General features: G+C 42.3%; 1 protein-coding gene across 1 annotated transcript in view; it reads left to right on the top strand.

Moving 5' to 3' along the window:
* Positions 1 to 24,465, top strand: part of LOC115777705 (H-2 class I histocompatibility antigen, Q9 alpha chain-like) — a 75,949-nt gene that overhangs the window by 48,085 nt on the left and 3,399 nt on the right. Inside the window, exon 5 of the mRNA XM_030725668.1 lies at positions 19,605 to 19,700. Coding sequence (XP_030581528.1) covers positions 19,605 to 19,700 — 96 coding nt within the window. The remainder of the gene's footprint in view (positions 1 to 19,604; positions 19,701 to 24,465) is intronic.

Consider the following 24,465-nt stretch of genomic DNA (forward strand, 5'->3'; position numbering starts at 1 on the left):
GGGCAAGTGGGCTTTGAGTTACAGCCATTTTTGTGTTCATGGCGAATCATCGAACTTTGCCGTCCCATAAGGGTCACGCCCTTTTGTCAAAAACTCACAGTTTTGAAAACACAGTAAGTCCAAGTTCTTAAGGCTTTCCAGGTGAAATTTGAGATGGTTCTGCTAAACCACCTTGGAGCTGGACCTCCAAGTGTAAAATATGACATTTCCTGTTCCCACTAGGTGGCGCTGCGACTGATATTAAATATTGTCATATGTATGTATTCAGGGGGGCACCCTTATCCTACTGGAGAAGTTTGATGCACATTGGATCATGTAGGTATGAATGAGAGGCAATCAAAATTTCATGGCGAATGATCAAAGTTCAAAGGGGCATAAGGACCCCTCCCCCTTGGCAAAAACTCACCATTTTCGAGATTTAGATTCCCCTGGGGGTGTAGGTTAGACAAACCAAATATGAAGATGATAACGTCTAAAACCTCTGAGTTATTAGAAAAAGTGTGAGGGCTGCAAATCGCCAAATTTGCATAATTAATTCAAAATGGCGGACTTCCTGTTGGGTTTAGGGCATGGCGCCAAGAGGATTTTTTGTGCGCCTGGACATGATATATATGTGTATGAAGTTTCATTCATGTACGTGAAACACAGCGGTGGGGCTCCAGTTTAGGGGGCGCTAGCGAGCCATTTGGGCGCGCCCTTGCCCGAGCCCATTAAAATACTTAAATTTTCACCAGGTGTGACGCATGTGCCAAGTTTCATGAGTTTTTGAATATGATAAAGCCCCCAAAAAGCCAATTCATTTGCCTGAATAATAAAAAAAAAAAAAAAAAAAAAAAAAAAATAATAATAATTAAAACCGCAAGCGGTGATATCGGGCCCTCGCACTCCGCGCGCGTCGACCTGTGGCGCTCGTCGACCCGTGCCGCACTCGGAGGTTTTGTGATCGTGATGGGTCTCTAGAAAGTTGAATTCTTTTATAGGAAAAGGTATCTTTTGCTCTCGGCATAGACGCAATGGAATATTTGGGGGTGTGGTCACGGCTCCAGCATGCAAAATAGGGCATGGGTCTGATTGACTTTTTTGATGGGCTGTTTGTCTAGATGATGTGGAGCCAATTTGGTCTCACTGGGTGAAATGCCCTAGGAGGAGTTCATTCAAATAGCAGGCCTGAAAATGGCAAAAATTGACACTTTCAATTGAAGATGCTGGACTTCCTGTAGGGTTTGGAGTATGGCTCCAAGAGACTTTTTTGTATGTCTTAGGATGTTACATGAGTGTGCAAAATTTCAGAGCTGTAGATAAAATGTAACTCAGGGGCTAGCTAAAAAACATGGTATATTATGATATTTAAAGCTGCCAGTAGGGGGCGCTCTAACGTTTATGGACTTTATGCATATCAATGTGTTCAGGGCAGGAGGCTTATCAAATAGATGAGGATTTTGTAAGGAATGGTGAAAGATATTTCATGTATTTCAGAGCAAAACTAATTCTGTGGACGGTCATACAAATTTTCATTTGCTTCTGTAGGGGGCGCTATTGCGCCTACAGTCTTGAATCTGTAGTTATGGATTCAGCCTGGGTGTGTACATGAGTGATTAAATTTTCAGCCTGATCAGACAAAGCATGTGCGAACAAGTGCACAAACAATTTTGGTGGTGAGGGAGAAAAACAAAGGCCAAATTTAATGGCCTGGTGTGATAAGGCCGTTTAATATTTTGTAAAGATTTCCACAATATTTGATGGGCTACTTGTGTAGATGATCTGGAGCCAATTTGGTGTCAGTGGGTGAAATGCCCTAGGACGAGTTCGTTCAAATAGCAGGCGTGGAAATCGCAAAAATTGACACCTTCAATTGAAGATGGCCGACTTCCTGTAGGGTTTGGGGTATGGGTCCAAGAGACTTTTTTGTACGTCTTAGGATGCTACACGAGCCTGTACATTTTCATACATGTAGATAAAACGTAGCTCCGGGGCTACTCAAAAAACTTGCTATTTTAAGATATTCCGAGCTGCCACTAGGCGGCGCTCTAACGTTTATGGACTTTATGCATATCAGTGTGTTCAGGACAGGGTGCTTATCACACCACTGAAGTTTGAGCCAGATTGGGCAAGTTGGCTTTGAGTTACAGCCATTTTTGTGTTCATGGCGAATCATCGAACTTTGCCGTCCCATAAGGGTCACGCCCTTTTGTCAAAAACTCACAGTTTTGAAAACACAGTAAGTCCAACTTCTTAAGGCTTTCCAGGTGAAATTTGAGATGGTTCTGCTAAACCACCTTGGAGCTGGACCTCCAAGTGTAAAATATGACATTTCCTGTTCCCACTAGGTGGCGCTGCGACTGATATTAAATATTGTCATATGTATGTGTTCAGGGGGGCACCCTCATCCTACTGGAGAAGTTTGATGCACATTGGATCATGTAGGTATGAATGAGAGGCAATCAAAATTTCATGGTGAATGATCAAAGTTCAAAGGGGCATAAGGACCCCTCCCCCTTGGCAAAAACTCACCATTTTCGAGATTTAGATTCCCCTGGGGGTGTAGGTTAGACAAACCAAATATGAAGATGATAACATCTAAAACCTCTGAGTTATTAGAAAAAGTGTGAGGGCTGCAAATCGCCAAATTTGCATAATTAATTCAAAATGGCTGACTTCCTGTTGGGTTTAGGGCATGGCTCCAAGAGGATTTTTTGTGCGCCTGGACATGATATACATGTGTATGAAGTTTCATTCATGTACGTGAAACACAGCGGTGGGGCTCCAGTTTAGGGGGCGCTAGCGAGCCATTTGGGCGCGCCCTTGCCCGAGCCCATTAAAATACTTAAATTTTCACCAGGTGTGACGCATGTGCAAAGTTTCATGAGTTTTTGAATATGATAAAGCCCCCAAAAAGCCAATTCATTTGCCTGAATAATAAAAAAAAAAAAAAAAAAAAAAAAAAAAATAATAATAATTAAAACCGCAAGCGGTGATATCGGGCCCTCGCACTCCGCGCACGTCGACCTGTGGCGCTCGTCGACCCGTGCCGCACTCGGAGGTTTTGTGATCGTGATGGGTCTCTAGAAAGTTGAATTCTTTTATAGGAAAAGGTATCTTTTGCTCTCGGCATAGACGCAATGGAATATTTGGGGGTGTGGTCACGGCTCCAGCATGCAAAATAGGGCATGGGTCTGATTGACTTTTTTGATGGGCTGTTTGTCTAGATGATGTGGAGCCAATTTGGTCTCACTGGGTGAAATGCCCTAGGAGGAGTTCATTCAAATAGCAGGCCTGAAAATGGCAAAAATTGACACTTTCAATTGAAGATGCTGGACTTCCTGCAGGGTTTGGAGTATGGCTCCAAGAGACTTTTTTGTATGTCTTAGGATGTTACATGAGTGTGCAAAATTTCAGAGCTGTAGATAAAATGTAAGTCAGGGGCTAGCTAAAAAACATGGTATATTATGATATTTAAAGCTGCCAGTAGGGGGCGCTCTAACGTTTATGGACTTTATGCATATCAATGTGTTCAGGGCAGGAGGCTTATCAAATAGATGAGGATTTTGTAAGGAATGGTGAAAGATATTTCATGTATTTCAGAGCAAAACTAATTCTGTGGACGGTCATACAAATTTTCATTTGCTTCTGTAGGGGGCGCTATTGCGCCTACAGTCTTGAATCTGTAGTTATGGATTCAGCCTGGGTGTGTACATGAGTGATTAAATTTTCAGCCTGATCAGACAAAGCATGTGCGAACAAGTGCACAAACAATTTTGGTGGTGAGGGAGAAAAACAAAGGCCAAATTTAATGGCCTGGTGTGACAAGGCCGTTTAATATTTTGTAAAGATTTCCACAATATTTGATGGGCTACTTGTGTAGATGATCTGGAGCCAATTTGGTGTCACTGGGTCAAATGCCCTAGGAGGAGTTGAGGCAAAAAGGCCTGAAAAAGGCGAAAAATGCTGCAAAAATGACACTTTAAAGTAAACGTGGCTGACTTCCTGTTGGGTTTGGGCTATCGGTCCAAGAGAGTTTTTTGTAGATGTTAGCATCTTACATCAGCAGGCACATTTTCAGGTACATAGAGAAAGCACAGCCCAGGGGCTGATGTTTAGAATCTCTGTGAATTTGAAATTGAAAAAAGTCCAAATTCAGAGGGTTGCCATGGCAACACCGTTCAATATTCTACAAAACCCTGAATAACTTTTGATGGGCTACTTGTGTAGATGATCTGGAGCCAATTTGGTGTCACTGGGTGAAATGCCCTAGGACAAGTTCGTTCAAATAGCAGGCGTGGAAATCGCAAAAATTGACACCTTCAATTGAAGATGGCCGACTTCCTGTAGGGTTTAGGGTATGGGTCCAAGAGACTTTTTTGTACGTCTTAGTATGTTACATGAGCATGTACATTTTCATACATGTAGATAAAACGTAGCTCCGGGGCTACTCAAAAAACTTGCTATTTTAAGATATTCCGAGCTACCACTAGGCGGCGCTCTAACGTTTATGGACTTTATGCATATGAGTGTGTTCGGGGCAGCATGCTTATCACACCACTGAAGTTTGAGCCAGATTGGGCAAGTTGGCTTTGAGTTACAGCCATTTTTGTGTTCATGGCGAATCATCGAACTTTGCCGTCCCATAAGGGTCACGCCCTTTTGTCAAAAACTCACAGTTTTGAAAACACAGTAAGTCCAACTTCTTAAGGCTTTCCAGGTGAAATTTGAGATGGTTCTGCTAAACCACCTTGGAGCTGGACCTCCAAGTGTAAAATATGACATTTCCTGTTCCCACTAGGTGGCGCTGCGACTGATATTAAATATTGTCATATGTATGTGTTCAGGGGGGCACCCTCATCCTACTGGAGAAGTTTGATGCACATTGGATCATGTAGGTATGAATGAGAGGCAATCAAAATTTCATGGCGAATGATCAAAGTTCAAAGGGGCATAAGGACCCCTCCCCCTTGGCAAAAACTCACCATTTTCGAGATTTAGATTCCCCTGGGGGTGTAGGTTAGACAAACCAAATATGAAGATGATAACGTCTAAAACCTCTGAGTTATTAGAAAAAGTGTGAGGGCTGCAAATCGCCAAATTTGCATAATTAATTCAAAATGGCGGACTTCCTGTTGGGTTTAGGGCATGGCTCCAAGAGGATTTTTTGTGCGCCTGGACATGATATACATGTGTATGAAGTTTCATTCATGTACGTGAAACACAGCGGTGGGGCTCCAGTTTAGGGGGCGCTAGCGAGCCATTTGGGCGCGCCCTTGCCCGAGCCCATTAAAATACTTAAATTTTCACCAGGTGTGACGCATGTGCAAAGTTTCATGAGTTTTTGAATATGATAAAGCCCCCAAAAAGCCAATTCATTTTCCTGAATAATAATAAAAAAAAAAAAAAAAAAAATAATAATAATAAACGGAGCAATTACAATAGGGCCTTCGCACAGTTCGTGCTCGGGCCCTAATTAAAACCGCAAGCGGTGATATCGGGCCCTCGCACTCCGCGCGCGTCGACCCGTGGCGCTCGTCGACCCGTGCCGCACTCGGAGGTTTTGTGATCGTGATGGGTCTCTAGAAAGTTGAATTCTTTTATAGGAAAAGGTATCTTTTGCTCTCGGCATAGACGCAATGGAATATTTGGGGGTGTGGTCACGGCTCCAGCATGCAAAATAGGGCATGGGTCTGATTGACTTTTTTGATGGGCTGTTTGTCTAGATGATGTGGAGCCAATTTGGTCTCACTGGGTGAAATGCCCTAGGAGGAGTTCATTCAAATAGCAGGCCTGAAAATGGCAAAAATTGACACTTTCAATTGAAGATGCTGGACTTCCTGTAGGGTTTGGAGTATGGCTCCAAGAGACTTTTTTGTATGTCTTAGGATGTTACATGAGTGTGCAAAATTTCAGAGCTGTAGATAAAATGTAACTCAGGGGCTAGCTAAAAAACATGGTATATTATGATATTTAAAGCTGCCAGTAGGGGGCGCTCTAACGTTTATGGACTTTATGCATATCAATGTGTTCAGGGCAGGAGGCTTATCAAATAGATGAGGATTTTGTAAGGAATGGTGAAAGATATTTCATGTATTTCAGAGCAAAACTAATTCTGTGGACGGTCATACAAATTTTCATTTGCTTCTGTAGGGGGCGCTATTGCGCCTACAGTCTTGAATCTGTAGTTATGGATTCAGCCTGGGTGTGTACATGAGTGATTAAATTTTCAGCCTGATCAGACAAAGCATGTGCGAACAAGTGCACAAACAATTTTGGTGGTGAGGGAGAAAAACAAAGGCCAAATTTAATGGCCTGGTGTGACAAGGCCGTTTAATATTTTGTAAAGATTTCCACAATATTTGATGGGCTCCTTGTCTAGATGATGTGGAGCAAATTTGGTCTCACTGGGTCAAATGCCCTAGGACAAGTTCGTTCAAATAGCAGGCGTGGAAATCGCAAAAATTGACACCTTCAATTGAAGATGGCCGACTTCCTGTAGGGTTTGGGGTATGGGTCCAAGAGACTTTTTTGTACGTCTTAGGATGTTACATGAGCCTGTACATTTTCATACATGTAGATAAAACGTAGCTCTGGGGCTACTCAAAAAACATGCTATTTTAAGATATTCCGAGCTGCCACTAGGCGGCGCTCTAACGTTTATGGACTTTATGCATATGAATGTCTTCAGGGCAGCATGCTTATCACACCACTGAAGTTTGAGCCAGATTGGGCAAGTTGGCTTTGAGTTACAGCCATTTTTGTGTTCATGGTGAATCATCGAACTTTGCCGTCCCATAAGGGTCACGCCCTTTTGTCAAAAACTCACAGTTTTGAAAACACAGTAAGTCCAACTTCTTAAGGCTTTCCAGGTGAAATTTGAGATGGTTCTGCTAAACCACCTTGGAGCTGGACCTCCAAGTGTAAAATATGACATTTCCTGTTCCCACTAGGTGGCGCTGCGACTGATATTAAATATTGTCATATGTATGTGTTCAGGGGGGCACCCTCATCCTACTGGAGAAGTTTGATGCACATTGGATCATGTAGGTATGAATGAGAGGTAATCAAAATTTCATGGCGAATGATCAAAGTTCAAAGGGGCATAAGGACCCCTCCCCCTTGGCAAAAACTCACCATTTTCGAGATTTAGATTCCCCTGGGGGTGAAGGTTAGACAAACCAAATATGAAGATGATAACGTCTAAAACCTCTGAGTTATTAGAAAAAGTGTGAGGGCTGCAAATCGCCAAATTTGCATAATTAATTCAAAATGGCGGACTTCCTGTTGGGTTTAGGGCATGGCTCCAAGAGGATTTTTTGTGCGCCTGGACATGATATACATGTGTATGAAGTTTCATTCATGTACGTGAAACACAGCGGTGGGGCTCCAGTTTAGGGGGCGCTAGCGAGCCATTTGGGCGCGCCCTTGCCCGAGCCCATTAAAATACTTAAATTTTCACCAGGTGTGACGCATGTGCAAAGTTTCATGAGTTTTTGAATATGATAAAGCCCCCAAAAAGCCAATTCATTTGCCTGAATAATAATAATAATAAAAAAAAAAAAAAAAAAAAAAATAATAATAAACGAAGCAATTACAATAGGGCCTTCGCACAGTTCGTGCTCGGGCCCTAAAAATAATAATAATAATAAACGAAGCAATTACAATAGGGCCTTCGCACAGTTCGTGCTCGGGCCCTAATAATGACAAGTGGAATCCAATACAATATTAACTGTTACACCTTGTTTGCATGCCTCTTGAAGCACTCTTTTGCCTGTGAGTATAAAGGGGGAAATGAATCCCAATGGGTCATAAAGAGATGCAACCATAGATAGGATGCCACGCCTTGTAGCAGGTTGGTCGTTGGGAAGAAAGCGAAACCTGAGTGTGTCTGAGTCTATGTGCCAATGAATGCCTAGTGCTCTTTCAAGTTTAGAGTCATTAAATGCCAGGTCACATGCTTGCTGTGGGGAGGCACGTTCTGATGGTGGAATGCTTTCCAACACTGTTTTGTTGTTACTCACAAACTTGTGTAGTCTGAGGCTGCCTGATGCACAGAGTGTCTGAGCCTCCTGAGCTAGCTGAATAGCTTCCTCGATGCTTGCCGTGCTTGTTACACCGTCGTCCACATAGAAATCCTTTATTATGAACTGAGATGCAAGGGGAAACTGTGTCTCATTTTCTTTTGCAAGATGTTTTAATCCATAATTGGCACACCCTGGTGAGGATGTGGCGCCAAAAAGGTGAACCTTCATTCGAAACTCCTGAGGCTCAGTGTCCAGGTTGCCATCTGTCCACCATAAAAATCTTAAATAGTCTCTATCTGCTTCATACACATGAAATTGGTGGAACATTTTTTCAATGTCACACAACAGTGCAACTTGATGCCGTCTGAATCTGATTAAAACACCATTTAGACTGTTCAACAAATCTGGCCCTGACAGCAAGTGATCATTGAGACTGTTACCTTTGTATTTTGCTGAGGCGTCGAAAACTACTCTGAGTTTGTCTGGTTTTTGGGGATGATATATCCCGTGGTGGGGAATATACCACTTTTCTCCTTCCTTTGCTTCACTGTGCACTTCCTCAGCATCACCCTTCTCTGTGACTTCACTCATAAATTTTACATATTGCTCCTTGTACCTTTGGTCTTTCAACAGCTTGTTTTTGAGGCTTTGAAGTCGCACAGTGGCCATTTACTTATTGTCTGGTAAGTGAGGTCTCTCCTTAAATGGAAGTGGCATTTCATAATGTCCTTCATTGTTTTTGTAAATGCCTTCCTTCAATGTATTCAGAAAGAGAATGTCATCCTGAGACACTGATCTGTTATCCTTGTTATCATCCTTAAAGTCAGACTCGAGAACCTTGAGTGCATCAGCTGGGGTCATTAAAGGAAGCTCTTTGACTGTGACTCTGTGACACACAGCAGACATGGTAAAAGAGTCACTGTGGGATGATGTGGGTCCTACAATACTCCAGCCCAGTGCTGTTCGGACTGCATAGGGTTCGTTCTCTCCTCCTAAGATTACCTGCCGTGGAGCTAATGCCTTGGAGCAATTGTAGCCAATTAAAAGCCCAACTTCACATTCTAGTTGTGGAGGAATCTCGTTCACTATTACCTTAAGATGATTCCACTGTCTTGCCGTTTCACAGGAAGGAATGTGGGAGCGATTAACTGGTATACAGTCTTTAGTGTAAGCAGGAGGGAGTTCAATCATTTCTGAGGAGTTGTAGCCTCTCACCTTAAGACCTAAGACACGTTCACTTGGCACAACAGCCTCTTTACCAAGCATTGTAGTGAGCCTTAACCTTATTGGGGTGGACTTAGCCTGGAGATCATAAGACACATCTTGGTCAATGAACACCGTGTCGCTTTGGGTGTCTAAGAGTGCATAAACAAGCCTTTCTTTACCTGGTTGTTGCTCTGAAGAAACCCATACTGGTATGATCATGGAAGTGCTTACACATTGTTCATTGGTTTCTACATTGAGTGACAGGGTAGTTGCAGCCTGTTCTGTGTTGGTCTGAATTGGGTTTGTGGCTGATTTAGCATTGTCGTAGTTGAAGTCATGCAGGTAGGGTGTTTTTTCTTACACATTTCACATTCAAGTCTGTAACGACAGTCCTTTGCACTGTGTCCGGGCTTGAGACAGCCGTAACAAAGCCTTTTCTCTTTTACATATTTCCTTCGTTCCACAAGTGATTTGCCTTTGAACAGGGGGCAGTTGTGAAGTTTGTGTCCGTTGTCTTGACAGAGCATGCATGGTAATTTAATGTTTGACCTTTGTTTTGTGTTTTCTGTCTCTGTTACCACCTGTGTGTGGAGAACACTGGAGGTGAGCCTTTTTTCTTTCTGGTAACTTTTACCGGTGGTTTTGGTGAAGTCTGTAGAGTGGAGAGCCTGAAATGATGTGATTGGATTGCATAAGATCTCTGCTTCAGAAGACATGAACTCAGCAAAGTCCCTTAAACTTGGAAACCTTCCACTTTCTTTCATGCTCTGAGTGGCTTGACGATTCCACCTAGCTGCTGCCCAGTTTGGTAACTTCTGAACAAGCTTTTGGTTCTCCTCACAATCATTGAGAATGTTTAAACCTTCTATGTGGGGCATAGCTTCATGACATGTTTGAATGAAATCAGCAAATGCTCTAAACCCTGTAGAGTCATTCGTTTGTATCTTTGGCCATTTTGCGAGCCTTTCTCTGAACGCCTTCTGTACAACAAATGGATGTCCATACCTTTGGTTGAGGCGTTCCCAAGCATCCTTGTATGCGTCACTGTCGTTTCTGTAGAAGATGCCATCAAGCATTTGTCGAGCTGAACCTCCTATATATTTCTTTAAGTAGTGCAGCTTGTCTGTGGGTGAGATGTTCTTTTTATCAACGAGTGAAATAAATGAAGCTTTCCACTCGATGAACTGTATTGGGTCACCTGTGAACGTGGAGGGCTCTGGCATTGGCAGTCTGTTCATGGCGACACTGTCCTGTAATGCTTGGGCTAAGTAAAGGATGTTTGCTTGTGGAGGTGAGTCGGATACAATGTTACTGTTAGTGACTTGAATGGGAGCAGAAACTGTGGGGGCCTTCTGAGCTGCTCTGCTACAGTCAACATGAACACTGCTCTCACTCTTTATCTCCTGATCATAAGTTATCAGTCTAGCTCGTGCAGCCTTTAACTCCCTTTCAGACTTTAGTCTCTCTAACTCACGTTTCTGAGATTCAAGCTCCTTTCTCTGCCTTTCCTCTAAAAGTTGAATCTTTTCCTTTTGTTTTTCTTCTTCTAATAACACCTCATACTCTGCTTCCTTGGCTGCTAATTCAGCAGCAGCCTCTGCTCTCTTTACGGCTACTACTGACCTTGGAGAGTTTGACTTACTGGCAGATGAGGGTTTACTTGAGTGAGTGACCGATGAACTGTAAATGGATTGAGCATAGTCTGGTTCAAGAAGCTCGCGTAGGCGTGTCTTCACTTTGCCGCTGTCATAGTCATCTATGCCTGAGAGTCTTTCATGTGCAACCTTGATAATGTCTTTTGTGACTGCTTCACATGCATCTATAAGTCGCCTTGTGTCACTAGAGGGAGTAATGCTTTCCCTAATTTCTGCATACAGCTTTATGACATTGTCTCTTTCTTTCTCTAAGATGTCCATGAGTGAGGCAATTTCACTGTTTGTTATGTCTCCTTTTAACTGCTCTCGTGTTGTACGTATTTGTTTTTTCCATTGATCATAGACTTTCAGAAGTCGTTTTCCCCTTTTATGGGCCTCCTCCTCCTGATATACTTGCATTTTTTCTGTAGGCCTCCTTTGACGAACGGAGCCTGGAGGCTCCTCTTCCTTGTTCACCTGGAGGTCCTCTGTGGACTCTGTTTCCTTTTCAGATATTTCCATGCTGAAGATAGGGCAATACAGTTGACCATCAGATCCCAGAAGACGTTGATTGAAGCCGTGGAGCTGGAACCTTGTAACAGCTTTCGCTGGGACCTCGGTGCTGAGCGCGGGTTGAGCTCTTCTCAGCTTGAGGCGAACTCTCACTCAGCTTGGGTCAAGCTCTTACTGTAGCGTCCCGGTTGAAAAGATGGTCTCTTTAACTGATGGTTCACGATCCTTTTATTTGAAATGCCTTGCACGTGAACACACCGTAAGAGCTACAAAATATACAGAATAAATATACATTAATAACTCAAACAGTATGTTGCCTTTAACCTTTTCCTTTGCTTTAAATTACAACCTTTTAACATTGTTTTCTATTATTTCCTGCACCATGAAACTAAAACGAGATATGCCATGTTCCAACATTCTATGACTTTACACAACACAACACCGAAGCTTGTAAACCTTAGCATGACTAATTTACATGAGCACCCTCTAGTGGATGCGAACGTAATTGCAACACTTAATAGCAATCTGTATGCTTCGTGAACTATAACTATATATGCATTGACACAACAAAATGCAAATACCAACCTTGTTCCCTCATCAACCAGGTGCTGAGCAACCATTTACAACTTAAAATTATGCCTTAACAATTCTTTTCTCCGTCCTTTACCGTGGAGTGCACCTTCTCTCTGTACACTGGACCTTGCGCTACTGCTGCAGTTTGCGACAATCGATTTACGGCCTTGTCGTTCTGAGCCTTTCAAAATAAAAGCATTAGCGGCGTTACTGCTGCAGCAGAATAACAAACACTCATTAATCAATTTACCATAAAGAAAATATCAGGTCAGTTACAGCCCCCACTTCTCTGTGCTGTGAGTGCGCGTGTTTGAATGTGCGTGTGTGTTGTGCAGAGGATGTCAGCTGTAGCCACCAGAACAGACCTATAACCACAGTGTACTGGGGAAAGGGGGGCTGCCATTAGCACTAGCAATCGTTCAGAGAAACATCTGCTGTACGGAAGTTAAAATATGCTGATGAATTGTTAACATGAAAAATTATTTCTCATCCAATTACTTGATTAATTGACAGCCCTAGTTGCAGCCCTACTTGTATTCAGAAAGCCATAGTCAAACATTAGTTTTCAGCACCAGTGCTGCTATGAGAGGCCTTCAAGAATAAGACTACAGTTCCCAGCAAGATGTCACTTCCTATTGTTGCATTAAAAACGTGATAGTTTATGCTCACAACATGGTGGCTGATATTCAAATGTAGGAAATGCTTTTAGCAGCTGATTGTTAAAAAATCTGGATTATGTTTTGTTGTGTATTTTTTTATGTGATTTCTGCAAACACAGTGGAAGGAAACGGCACTCTGGGACACATTAAATGCTTGATATATAAATGTAACTTTTCTGAATTATATGCAAAAATTTTCATTCTATCGATCTAATAAGGCCTGATTTAGAGTTCTGCATTGATCGTTTGTGTATAACTGAAAATCCTCTCTGAACCAAACCTGACATGCACCTCGAGAAATGTAACTACATGTCCAAAAAAACTGATTACTGCTTTCCAGTTACGTCTTAGGCCCCATTACTCAATTAACAAGTGTGAGCAGCATTTAGCGGTTAGCATTAGCTTACTAATTAGCATTAGCATTAGCGCTAGGGTGAGAAATATTTCTTGCTAGAACCCTGAAGTTACCATGGCCACCACCAATGGTAACGGCAGAGAAGTAAGTTGTTTCTCCGCCTTTAGTACATTGAGCTAGTGGTGGGCAGATCGATCCTAATATTGATAATATGGATGCCAACGTTGGTATTGGTATTGATCAATATCAGTGTAATGAGATTGATACTTTGGCTTCAGTTTCTCTCCTGTATGCAGTGCTGTGGTTTCATCAAAGATGCGAGCTGACTGTCTAAGGGGCTCGACACACGGGGAGCGACGTCGCTCGCTCTCCATTCATTTCCTATGGAGCTTGTGCGATGAGGCGACAATCGCTTGCCCTCCTCCAGCTAAGCGACCGGCGACATTCGTGCATGTGAAATTTCGAGCTCGTACACGTAGACGTGCACACACGACCAGGCGACGCGACACAAGAAAGTTGGAAAATGTTCTACTTTTGTCGCTGTCGCGTGGCACTAAACCAATCAGCAAGAGTTTCATTGACTGACCAATGAGCGGAGAGTATGCTACACGCTGCAGTCTGCAACCACTTTCAGCACGAAGGAAAGCATCGTTTTAGCTGTGTTTGACTTTCCTATATTATATGACACTTCACGCAGTGATTATCGAGTTAAACATAAAAGGCAGCTGTATGAGAACGTGTTGGTGCAAGACTAACGTTAAACAGACAGATAGAGAGGACTTTTGTGCTAATATAGGATGAACGCGAGGTTGTCTTTTGAAAATGTCTAAATCCCTCCAGTTTCATAACCAATCACATTTCTTGGAGACGAGTGACGTAAGAGCGCGATTCGCAAAGCTGCCATCGCTATCGCGTCCCGTGTGTTCGGTTTCACCCCAGTGGCGATGCGACCCATTCGTCGCTGTCGTTTGTCGCTCCCCGTGTGTCGAGCCCATAAGTGTCGCTCCTGTCACAGCACAGAGCAGGCACACTTTGCTCCTCCCCTCCCCACAGTGTTTTGTTATACTGTCACGTGACGCATAACATATTTTATTTGGGGAAAAAAAAGGAATTTGCTATGAAACATTTAAAGCAAATTTAAATTTAAATTTGTAGAAAATTAGTGAATGGACATTTTTTTATTATACTTTCTGAACGATCTACCTGGATAAAAGTTTGCATTTGTTCTTGAGTAATGATTTTGTACACTTCCAGACATCAATGTATGGGGAAAATTGTTTTGTTAATGTTCTGTTGTTTCAAAACAGTAACTTTTATTTTGATAAAGTATTTTCTACTTACATATAAACTTTGCCCAATTCTATCCTGGGTTTTAACTAATTAATGATCCAAAGGAAAAAAAAATCTCAAACCAGTTAAACTTCATGGAAATTCTTCATAATTATTAAAAAGTATTGGTATCAGTATCAGTGATAATGGCCCTGTGTTTACTTGGCATAGGATCGATACCAAATCTTGAAGTGTCGCACACAACTACATTGAGCAGCATACATGGGGAGTGATTGACAGTGCTCCTCCTGGCTCTGATTGGTTGTTTTTGACTAGGAGCGGTTCAGGGAGGAGGTGGAGGTGGAGGACCTCCATTTTTTTCGCAGTTTATCGGTCTCATACTGTCTGACATGGTGACAGTTTTAACAAATATGTAAAAACCAGATTTTTTATAAAAGTTACATCCTGCAGCTTTAATCTGTATAAGATTAAAGGCTTTAGTTCTTACTGTCGATGAGTGTTTGCCATTTTTTCAGTTTTACACATTTAGCTATGTGGTTTTGAAAAAGCACCCATTTTTACAAAGACTGTTGGTTTAAAAACAACATAACTTTATGTATTGTTTATGAAAGGCAGAGAAAAGTTAAGACTATTGTGATGAACTATGAATAATTGTTTTACATTCTGTGATAAATGATGGAAGTCACCAGGAGTATTAAATAAAGATGGTTATATTTATTTCAGCTCTGAGTGTTTAATATCAGGATGACTTTATTGGAGTGTGGATCTTTCAGATCAATTTGAGAAGTGATTTTGATCATGCTTCACGTTTTATTGGGTCATGTGGCGTCAGGCACTGGTCTTGGTCTTGTCTCTGTCTCACCCTCCCTCGGTCTTGGTCTTGACTCGATCTTGGACCCTAAAAAGTCTTGGTCTTGTCTCGGTCTCGATACACTCTGGTCTTGGTCTTGGTCTTGTCTCGGTCTCGGGTTAGGTGGTCTTGACTACAACACTAACATTTACTATAAATTTGTGGTCACTTAAAGTTTGTCCCAAGTTTTTGTCAACAGATTTTTATAAAAAAGCAATAAAATCAGGAAACTCCATGATTAATTACATTCCTGAGGGTTTTTCCTCTTTAGGTAAAAATGGCCCCAGGGTTTAGAAAGAGAGTCCCTGCAGCAAGAACAGTTCTGCAATTCAAAGCTGCTGCTGTCGGGTCACAACATGGTGACAATTTTAACAAATATGTAAAAAACAAACTGATTTTTATGAAAGTTACATACTGCAGCTTTAAGAGTTACATTAAGTTCTCACCTTATTTAGTTCCTTATTGCACACTCTACACAAACAGATTAGGTGCTACTGTCATGTGGTAGATCATACAGTATATCATTTACTAGGTTAATTGTGCAATAACTTGTGCGGAAGTTGTGTTTCATTACACTTATATATTTGCATGTAATGTAGCCTTATTTAACAACATTTTATATGAAAAAAAAATTGAAAAAGAGGCTGTCCAGGGGGATTTCCCCCCCACATTACATCAAAAAAAAAAATCACAGAAAATACACAACTTCATCTGATCAGAAACCCGCATTTTGGTAGACCGGTTCAGCGTATTATCCGAGGCCCCACACAGGTGAGCTCCATGCTAAGTTGTGAGCAGTGACTGTAACATACTTTCATACCTGCCAAGTCTCCCCTTTTGGCCGCGAAACTCCCGTATTTTACCCCTCTGTCCTACCGTCTTCCCGTATTATTATTTTCCCGTAAATTTCCCATATTTTAACACAATACTTTAAAAACGTATTCCTGTGCCGCTCCAAACTGAATTGTCACTAGCCTCCCGAGAAATGCCACCTGCAGTAGCCTGGGTGGTAGTTCTCGCGAGGTTAGTGCCGACAGCGGGAACAATCCTGTAAAAACAACTGGGCCTCGGTTGGGCTCATTGTTGCCAATCTAGCGGGGGGGGGGTTCCATAAAGCGACTATCGACAGTGAAATCCTCCGCTGTCGCCGTGTTTTGCGTACATAAAGGCTTCTTACTGTGTCCCTTTGTACACTTTGGCATCGCCCAGACCTCACTTCGAATCCACCCTCCAACCCCCGGACCTCACTTAAACACCGAGCCTACCTACCCGCTCCCTCCGCTCCCATCCCCGGTCCTTGCTTCGCCCTTTATCAACCTTTAAGACAGGCGACAGCGAGTTTTCTTACACAAGTTGGCAACAGTGTTGCCAAGTCCGCTTATTATAAGCGACATTGGGCTTGTTTTTTTCTAGAATCACTTGCAAATCTCGTGAGTCGCGGGTTGCGGTTTTTTGGGCTTGTTTTTGAATGTGGAGTTGGTTATTTGGGCTTGACTTTCTTTCCGAGTGAAACGCCTTTATTATCTCTCGGCGCCCTATAATAAAGCAAAAGACGCATGGTAGGTAGTTTGTCCCCTCCAAGCCCCCGTTTCCTGTTTATCGCTCCTGCACAAGTTGACCAGGCGCACACCCAAACAAACACTCATAACAGCCCAGAGTGAGGAGGCAGCGCAAAAATGAGCTCCAGTAAGCGGGGAAAATATAGGGAAAAAATATATAATAAAGAGCGGGAAAAAGAGAGCACACTTACAGAATGGATCTGAGCTCAAATGGGAGACAGTGGCGCTAAAAGTGGATATACACTATATGCAATGCATAGGGGCGCCAAAACGATGCGGCAAAATTATTTCTCTAGTCGCATTTTCTGTATTTAATAGCTGTGCATATGAAATGATCAGTAACAGAGGAACGGCGCTGATTAATCACCCCTGTGCTCCTTCACCTCCCCTCCTTCTGGAGAAGTACCAAAGGCATTCCCCAGATTTTGTAAGTGTGAAATATGTGCTCACCATGCTGATTTAATTCAACATGCTAATACAAAGAAGCACACACAAACACACACACACACACACACACACACACACACACACACACATAAAAACTGTGCACCCTTCGCTTCTATGAGGCTAAGAACCATGGGTTTTACTGCTTCAAAACACAATGAGACAAAACAAAGAAGTGAGCTATGCTACTGTAGAGCTGTACTGTTTAAAAGCGGCCTCAGTTTTACACAATGTTGTGGGTTGCCAGTTGGGCTTCTTTTGGGCTTGTTTTCATAGAGCTGGTTGCTTGTTTCTGTCGCAAGATCTGGCAACACTGGTTCGCAACAGTGGCCCAGATAAAGGAGGAGGGTTGAACATAGCTAACAGTCTCATCCCACAGTGTTTTCGTTTAAATTTGATATTCTAACATTAAACAATACAGGGCAAAGCAAACATGACAGGTTGGCACAGAGACAGGAACTCAGACTTGACACATGGGGGGAGGAACGCTGGGAAACAAAACATAATTAAAGCCGCAAACGGCAATGATCGGGCCCTCGCACCCGGCACGCGTTGATCTGTGGTGTGCTCGAGCCGTGCAGCACTCGGAGGTTGTCACTCACGGGAGAGTCGCAGGCTAACCTGGATGCTGTCAGCCCAGCAGGCTACCGTTCGTTGCATCGTCTGGCTGCTGAACATCTCCCGCGTCCACTAGGTGGACTCAGTAATTAAAGTGTCATGATGCTGTATGTAATGCCTGCACCCATCATTGAAATTGTGATGATCATAGGATGATGATTATCAGTGTACTGCCGATTTACTGTTGCCATTAGGTGGCTTTATGAGTGTAATACAAAACTAGTAGATGGTTATGTCCAGACTCATTCACACTCTCATGAATCATGTGAAGTTTGGGACAGATTGGACAATGTATGTTTGAGATGTGACAATTTGTTGTCCTGCGGTATATGATTGAATTCCTAAATTCAGAGGATTGTTATGGCAACATTGTTAGGTATTCTATAAAACTATGGATAACTTTTGATGGACTACTTGGTAGATAATCTGGAGCCATTTTGGTCTCGCAGGGTCAAATGCCCTAGGAGGAGATGATTCAATTAGCAGACCTGAAAATGGCAAAAATTGACACCTTAATTTGAAGATGGCTGACTTCCTGTAGAGTTTCGGGTATGGGTCCAAGAGACTTTTTTGCACATATTAAAATGAGCCTGCACAATGTCAGATATGTAGATAAAATGTAGCTTTGGGGCTATGCAAAAAACATGGTATTTAATGATATTTCCAGGTCCCACTAGGTGGGTGTTTAGGGACTTTATGCATATCAATGTGTTCAGGGCAGGAGGCTTATCAAACCACTGAAGTTTGGCGCAGATTGGGCAATGTGGCTTTGAGTTACTACCATTTTTGTCTTCATGGCGAAACATCGAACTTTGCCAAAAACTCACAGTTTTGAAAACAGTGTAAGACCAACTCCTTAAGGGGAAATTTGAGATGGTTCTGCTCAACCACCTTGAAGCTGTACCTCAAAATGTAAAATATGACATTTCCTGTTCTTACTAGGTGGCGCTGTTACTTACAGTAAATGTTCAGGGGCGGACCCTCAGCCTACTGAAGAAGTTTGATCCAGATTGGTTTATGTAGGTATGAATGAGAACCAATCAAAATTTCATGGCGAATGATCGAAATTCACAGTGGTGTCACAGCCACACCCCCTGGCAAAAATTTAGATTACACTTGGTGTGTAGATTAAACAAAACAAATATGAAGTTGGTAACATCCAAAACCTCTGAGATATTAGAAAAAGTCTGAGGGGTTGAAATTGTCAAATTTGCATGTTTAATTAAAAATGACGGACTTCCTGTTGGTTTTACGGCATGGCTCAAAGAGGAGTTTTTGTGCGTCTGGACATGCTACATATCTGCAGCAAATTTCATACATGTACGTGAACACAGCGGTGGGGTTCTACTTTAGGGAGCGCTATAGAACCATTTTGGATGGCCCGTGCCTGAAACCATTAAAATACGTAAATTTCACACCTGCCTGACGTGCCTTCAAAGTTTTATGAGTTTTTCAGCATGTTAAAGCCTTCAAAATAGCGATTCATTCATCAGAAATTCGTCTGAATAATAATAAGAAGAAATGGCGCAATTACAGTAGGGCCTTCGCACAGTTCGTGCTTAGGCCCTAACAGGAATAAAACTCAGATAAACTAAAGAGGCCTGAGGATACAAATACACTAACACTGGGAACATAACCCAGAACAGCAAAAACAGAAAACATGTCAATAAAAGAATCTCTTAAAGGGAAACAAAACCCAAATGTGTGAAACCACAATAAACAACAACACAAACAGGAGCCAAAGCTCAAAACCAAAACACTGGATCAGCAGACTCAGGATCATAACAGAAATTAGTGATTCAAACATTTAGTGACTATAAACAGACTCAATTGTACAGGATTGTTTTCTCTTTATTTTCTCTTTTTCTAATCTTTATGTTTGTTGTTTGATCTACAGGAGGTTCTCTCTCCATGATCATCCCTGTGGTTGTTGCTGTGGTCGTTCTCGCTGCTGTCGCTGTGATTGGATTAATTATTTACAAAAAGAGAACAGGTGAGAGACCAAAACATGATTTATAAGTTTCTTCAAACTGAATACAACATTCATTTTAACCTGGATTTGTCTGCACACTGCAAACAAATAATAATGATGGTAACTATAATGATCATTTACAGTCATTATTTAGAGTTACAACAGACAATACATAATAATACACACAGGATTAAATAAGTAAGAATGTGGAAACAAATGAAACAGCCAAGAAATGTTTAGGAAACTTTGGCTTTATTTTATTTATACACCAAATAAATTCAGTTCAATTTTATTTATATAGCACCAAATCACAACATTGTATTGTGGGTAAAGACCCTACAATAATACAGAGAAAACCCAACAGTCAAAACGACCCCCTATGAGCAGCACTTGGTGACAGTGAGAAGGAAAAACTCCCTTTAACAAGAAGAAACCTCCATCAGAACCAGGCTCAGGGAGGGGCAGTCATCTGCTGAGGGGAGAGAAAAGACAAAAGACATGCTGTGGAAGAGAGCCAGAGATTAATAACAAATTAATGATTAAATGCAAAGTGGAGTATAAACAAAGTAAATAAGGTGAATGAAAAGAAACAGTGCATTATGGGAACCCCCCAGCAGCCTAGGCCTATAGCAGCATAACTAAGGGAGGGTTCAGGGTCACCTGATCCAGCCCTAACTATAAGCTTGATCATAAAGGAAAGTTTTAAGCCTAATCTTAAAAATAGAGAGGGTGTCTGTCTCCTGAATCCAAGCTGGGAGCTGGTTCCACAGAAGAGGGGCCTGAAAGCTGAAGGCTCTGCCTCCCATTCTACTCTTAAGTATCCTAGGAGCCACAAGTAAGCCAGCAGTCTGAGAGCGAAGTGCTCTGTTGGGGTGATATGGTACTATGAGGTCTTTGAGATAAGATGGGGCCTGATTATTCAAGACCTTGTAGGTGAGGAGAAGAATTTTAAATTCTATTCTAGATTTAACAGGGAGCCAATGAAGAGAAGCCAATATGGGAGAAATCTGCTCTCTCTTTCTGCTTTATTACATTACATTTAGCAGACGCCTTTATCCAAAGCGACTTACGATGATGAAACAATAATACTAAAAGCCAAAACAAAATAAAACATTAAAAGAGTTAAACATTAAAAAACAATGGCACATTAAAAATGTATGTCTATACACATCAAAGTAATTGTCTTAGTTAGTGCAGGTATTCTCCAAAAAGCTCAGTTTTTAGGAGTTTTTTTAAAAACGGCGACGGACTCCGCTGCTCTGGTGGAGGTAGGTAGCTTGTTCCACGATCTGGGAACTATGGAGCAGAACAGTCTGAATTGCTTTGGGTGGATGCTGGGTAAGGCAAGGCGACATTCAGTGGAGGAGCGCAAAGACCGAGATGGAACATAGGCCTTTAGGAGCAAGTGCAAGTAGTGGGGTGCCTGTTCTGTCATTACCTTATAGGCAATCGTGCAGGCTTTATATTTGATGCGAGCAGCAACCGGAAGCCAATGAAGCTCAATGAGCAGTGGGGTGATGTGCCCGTTTTGGAAGATTGAAGACCAGACGTGCTGCTGCATTCTGGATCATCTGTAATGGCTTAATAGCACAGGCTGGAAGGCCCATTAGCACTGCATTACAATAATCAAGGCGCGAGATGACCACAGCCTGCACCAAGAGCTGAGCAGCATGTTGCGTTAGAAACGGTCTAATTTGTCCGATGTTATATAGCGCAAAGCGACAGGATCGAGCAACAGAGGCCACTTGGTGTGTAAATGATAGCTGGTCGTCAAACATCACTCCCAGATTCCTGGCAACCTTTGCCGGAGAAAGTGAGACAGAATCGATTGTTACGGTGAAGTTGCGTTGGACCGACTGTTTTGCAGGAAACACCAGTAGTTCAGTTTTAGTAAGATTAAGTTGAAGATGGTGTGACTTCATCCATGAGGATATATCTGAGAGACAATGAGATATCTGTGCTAAGATCGTAGAGTCATCCGGCGGGAATGATAGGTAGAGCTGAGTATCATCGGCAAAGCAATGGTAGGAGAACCCATGAGAGGAAATAACTGGGCCCAAAGAGGTGGTATAGATGGAAAAGAGGAGGGGTCCCAGTACTGAGCCTTGGGGCACTCCAGTGGTCAGTGGACATGATAAAGACAACTGTCCTAGCCATGACACTTTGAAAGAGCATTCAGCAAGGTAAGATCTGAACCATGATAGTGGTGTATCTGAGATACCCATATTGGAGAGTGTAGTTAGGAGTCGGTCATGATTGACTATCAAAGGCTGCTGACAAGTCCAGCAGAATGAGGGCTGAGGACTGTCCAGCAGCTCTGGCAGTTTTTAAGACTTCGGTCACAGACAGCAGCGCCGTCTCAGTGGAGTGTCCCTTTTTAAAACCGGATTGGTTTTGGTCAAGGTAGTTATTCTGGGAGAGAAAGCCTAAGATCTGGTTATACACTGCCCTTTCTATGCATTTAGAAAGGAAAGGTAGTAGTGAGACCGGTCGATAGTTGTCGACCAGGGCAGGGTCGAGAGAAGGTTTTTTAAGTAGAGGTGTCACCTGGGCCTGTTTGAAAGTAAGCGGAAATTCACCGGTGGATAGGGAAGTATTAATTACATGCGCAATGACTGGAATAATTGTAGTTGCGATGGTTTGTAGAAGGTCAGTGGGAATCGGATCCAGAGGACATGTAGTAGGACGGCTACGTGTTAGGAGGGCCAGTGCTTCTTTCTCAGAGAGAGGAGAAATGAAGTGAATGTACTTTCCTCGAATGATGAAGCAGAGACAATGGGTAGATCTGTGAACTGACTGCTGATGGCCACCACTTTCCCAGAAAAGAAAGAGGTGAATTTTTCAGCTGTAAGACATGTAGACAGAGGAGGAGGTGGAGCATTCAACAGTGATCTGAATGCTGTGAATAATCTTCAAGAATCTGTCAGCGAGCTGAATTTCTCCTTGTAAAATTCAGTTTTGGCAATTGTGAGGTGTTCTGAGAAGGAAGCCAAAAGAAGCTGATAGTTAGATAAGTCGGACATGATGCCCTTTTTATGCCATTTCCTTTCAGCAGCCCGGAGTTTGGAACGTAGCTTCCGGAGGGACTCATTTTTTAGCCACGGCTGTGGCTTGCTAGTGTGGATGGTACGAGATCTCAAAGGACAGAAACTGTCCAAACAGGAGCTCAGTGTGGAGCAGAGTGTATCTGTGGCAGTGTTCATGCTGAGAGAGGAGAATGAGCCTAATGAAGGCATAGTAGTGGCAACCAGTGATGAGTACTGATCTACAGAGAGGTTTCTGAGATTGTGACGGAAAGTGACCATAGCTGGAACAGCAATAGGTTTTCTAGAAATGCGGATACTGAACTGAATAAAAAAGTGATCTGAGAGATGAAGCGGAGTGACCTTTAGTGATTCTGTATCACAATGACGTGTGAAAATTAAGTCCAGGTTTTTACCGGCTTTATGAGTTGGAGGACTGGGGACTAGCTCTAAATCAAAAGAGTGCATAAGAGATTTAAAGTCAGTAGAGCCAGGGCTGTCAAGGTGAACGTTCATGTCACCTAGAATGAGCATGGGACACTCCTTCTTTGGAATGGAGGAGAGTAACATGTCTAGTTCATTTATGAATTCACCCAGATGTCCAGGAGGACGATAGATGACAATAATACCAAGTTTAACTGGAGCGCTAACCAATACGGCATGGTATTCAAATGAGGTATATGAAGTTGACGACAGTAAAGTAGTGTATTGTAAGCCATTAGCAATTAGCAAGTCTGTGCCCTGAGAGTCCGGATGGACGAGATGTGTGGCTGGAAGAGTAGTTATTAGAGAGAGCTGCCGGAGTAGCAGTATTTTCAGGCTTGATCCAAGTTTAAGTCAGAGCCAGTATTTGTAGAGATAAATTATTAGCATGAGCTGAGATAAAGTCCACCTTGTTCACGGCTGATTGACAATTCCATAGCCCCACAGAAAGGGTAGTCCCTGTCAGTACTCTAGCTGCAGCATTTTGGATCAGCTGAAGGCTTTTCAGGGAGCTTTTAGGACAGCCTGATAATAATGAATTACAATAATCCAGCCTAGAAGTAATAAATGCATGAATTAGCTTTTCAGCATCACTCTGAGAAAGGATGTTTCTAATTTTAGAAATATTGCGCAAATACAAAAAAGCGGTCCTACATATTTGTTTAATATGTACATTGAAGGACATATCCTGGTCAAAAATGACTCCAAGATTTCTCACAGTGTTACTGGAGGCCAAAGTTATGCCATCCAGAGTAAGTATCTGGTTAGACACCATGTTTCTAAGATTTGTGGGGCCGAGTACAAGAATTTCAGTTTTATCTGAATTTAGAAGCAGGATATTAGAGGTCATCCAGGCCTTAATGTCTTTAAGACATTCCTGCAGTTTAACTAATTGATGTGCATCATCTGGCTTCATTGATAGGTAAAGCTGAGTGTCATCTGGATAACAATGAAAATTGATACAATGCTTTCTAATAATACTGCCTAAGGGAAGCATGCATAATGTAAATAGAATTGGTCCTAGCACAGAACCCTGTGAAACTCCATAATTAACCTTAGTGTGTGAAGAAGACTCCTCATTTACATGAACAAACTGGAGTCTATGAGATAAATATGATTCAAACCACTGCAGTGCACTACCTTAAATACCTATAGTATGCTCTAATCTCTGTAATAAAATGTTATGGTCAACAGTATCAAAGCTGCACTGAGGTCCAACAGGACAAGAACAGCGATGAGTCCACTGTCAGAGGCTCAAAGAAGATCATTGGTAACCTTCA

This window comes from Archocentrus centrarchus, unplaced genomic scaffold (assembly GCF_007364275.1).
Source record: "Archocentrus centrarchus isolate MPI-CPG fArcCen1 unplaced genomic scaffold, fArcCen1 scaffold_65_ctg1, whole genome shotgun sequence".
In the NCBI taxonomy this organism is placed as follows: Eukaryota; Metazoa; Chordata; class Actinopteri; order Cichliformes; family Cichlidae; genus Archocentrus; species Archocentrus centrarchus.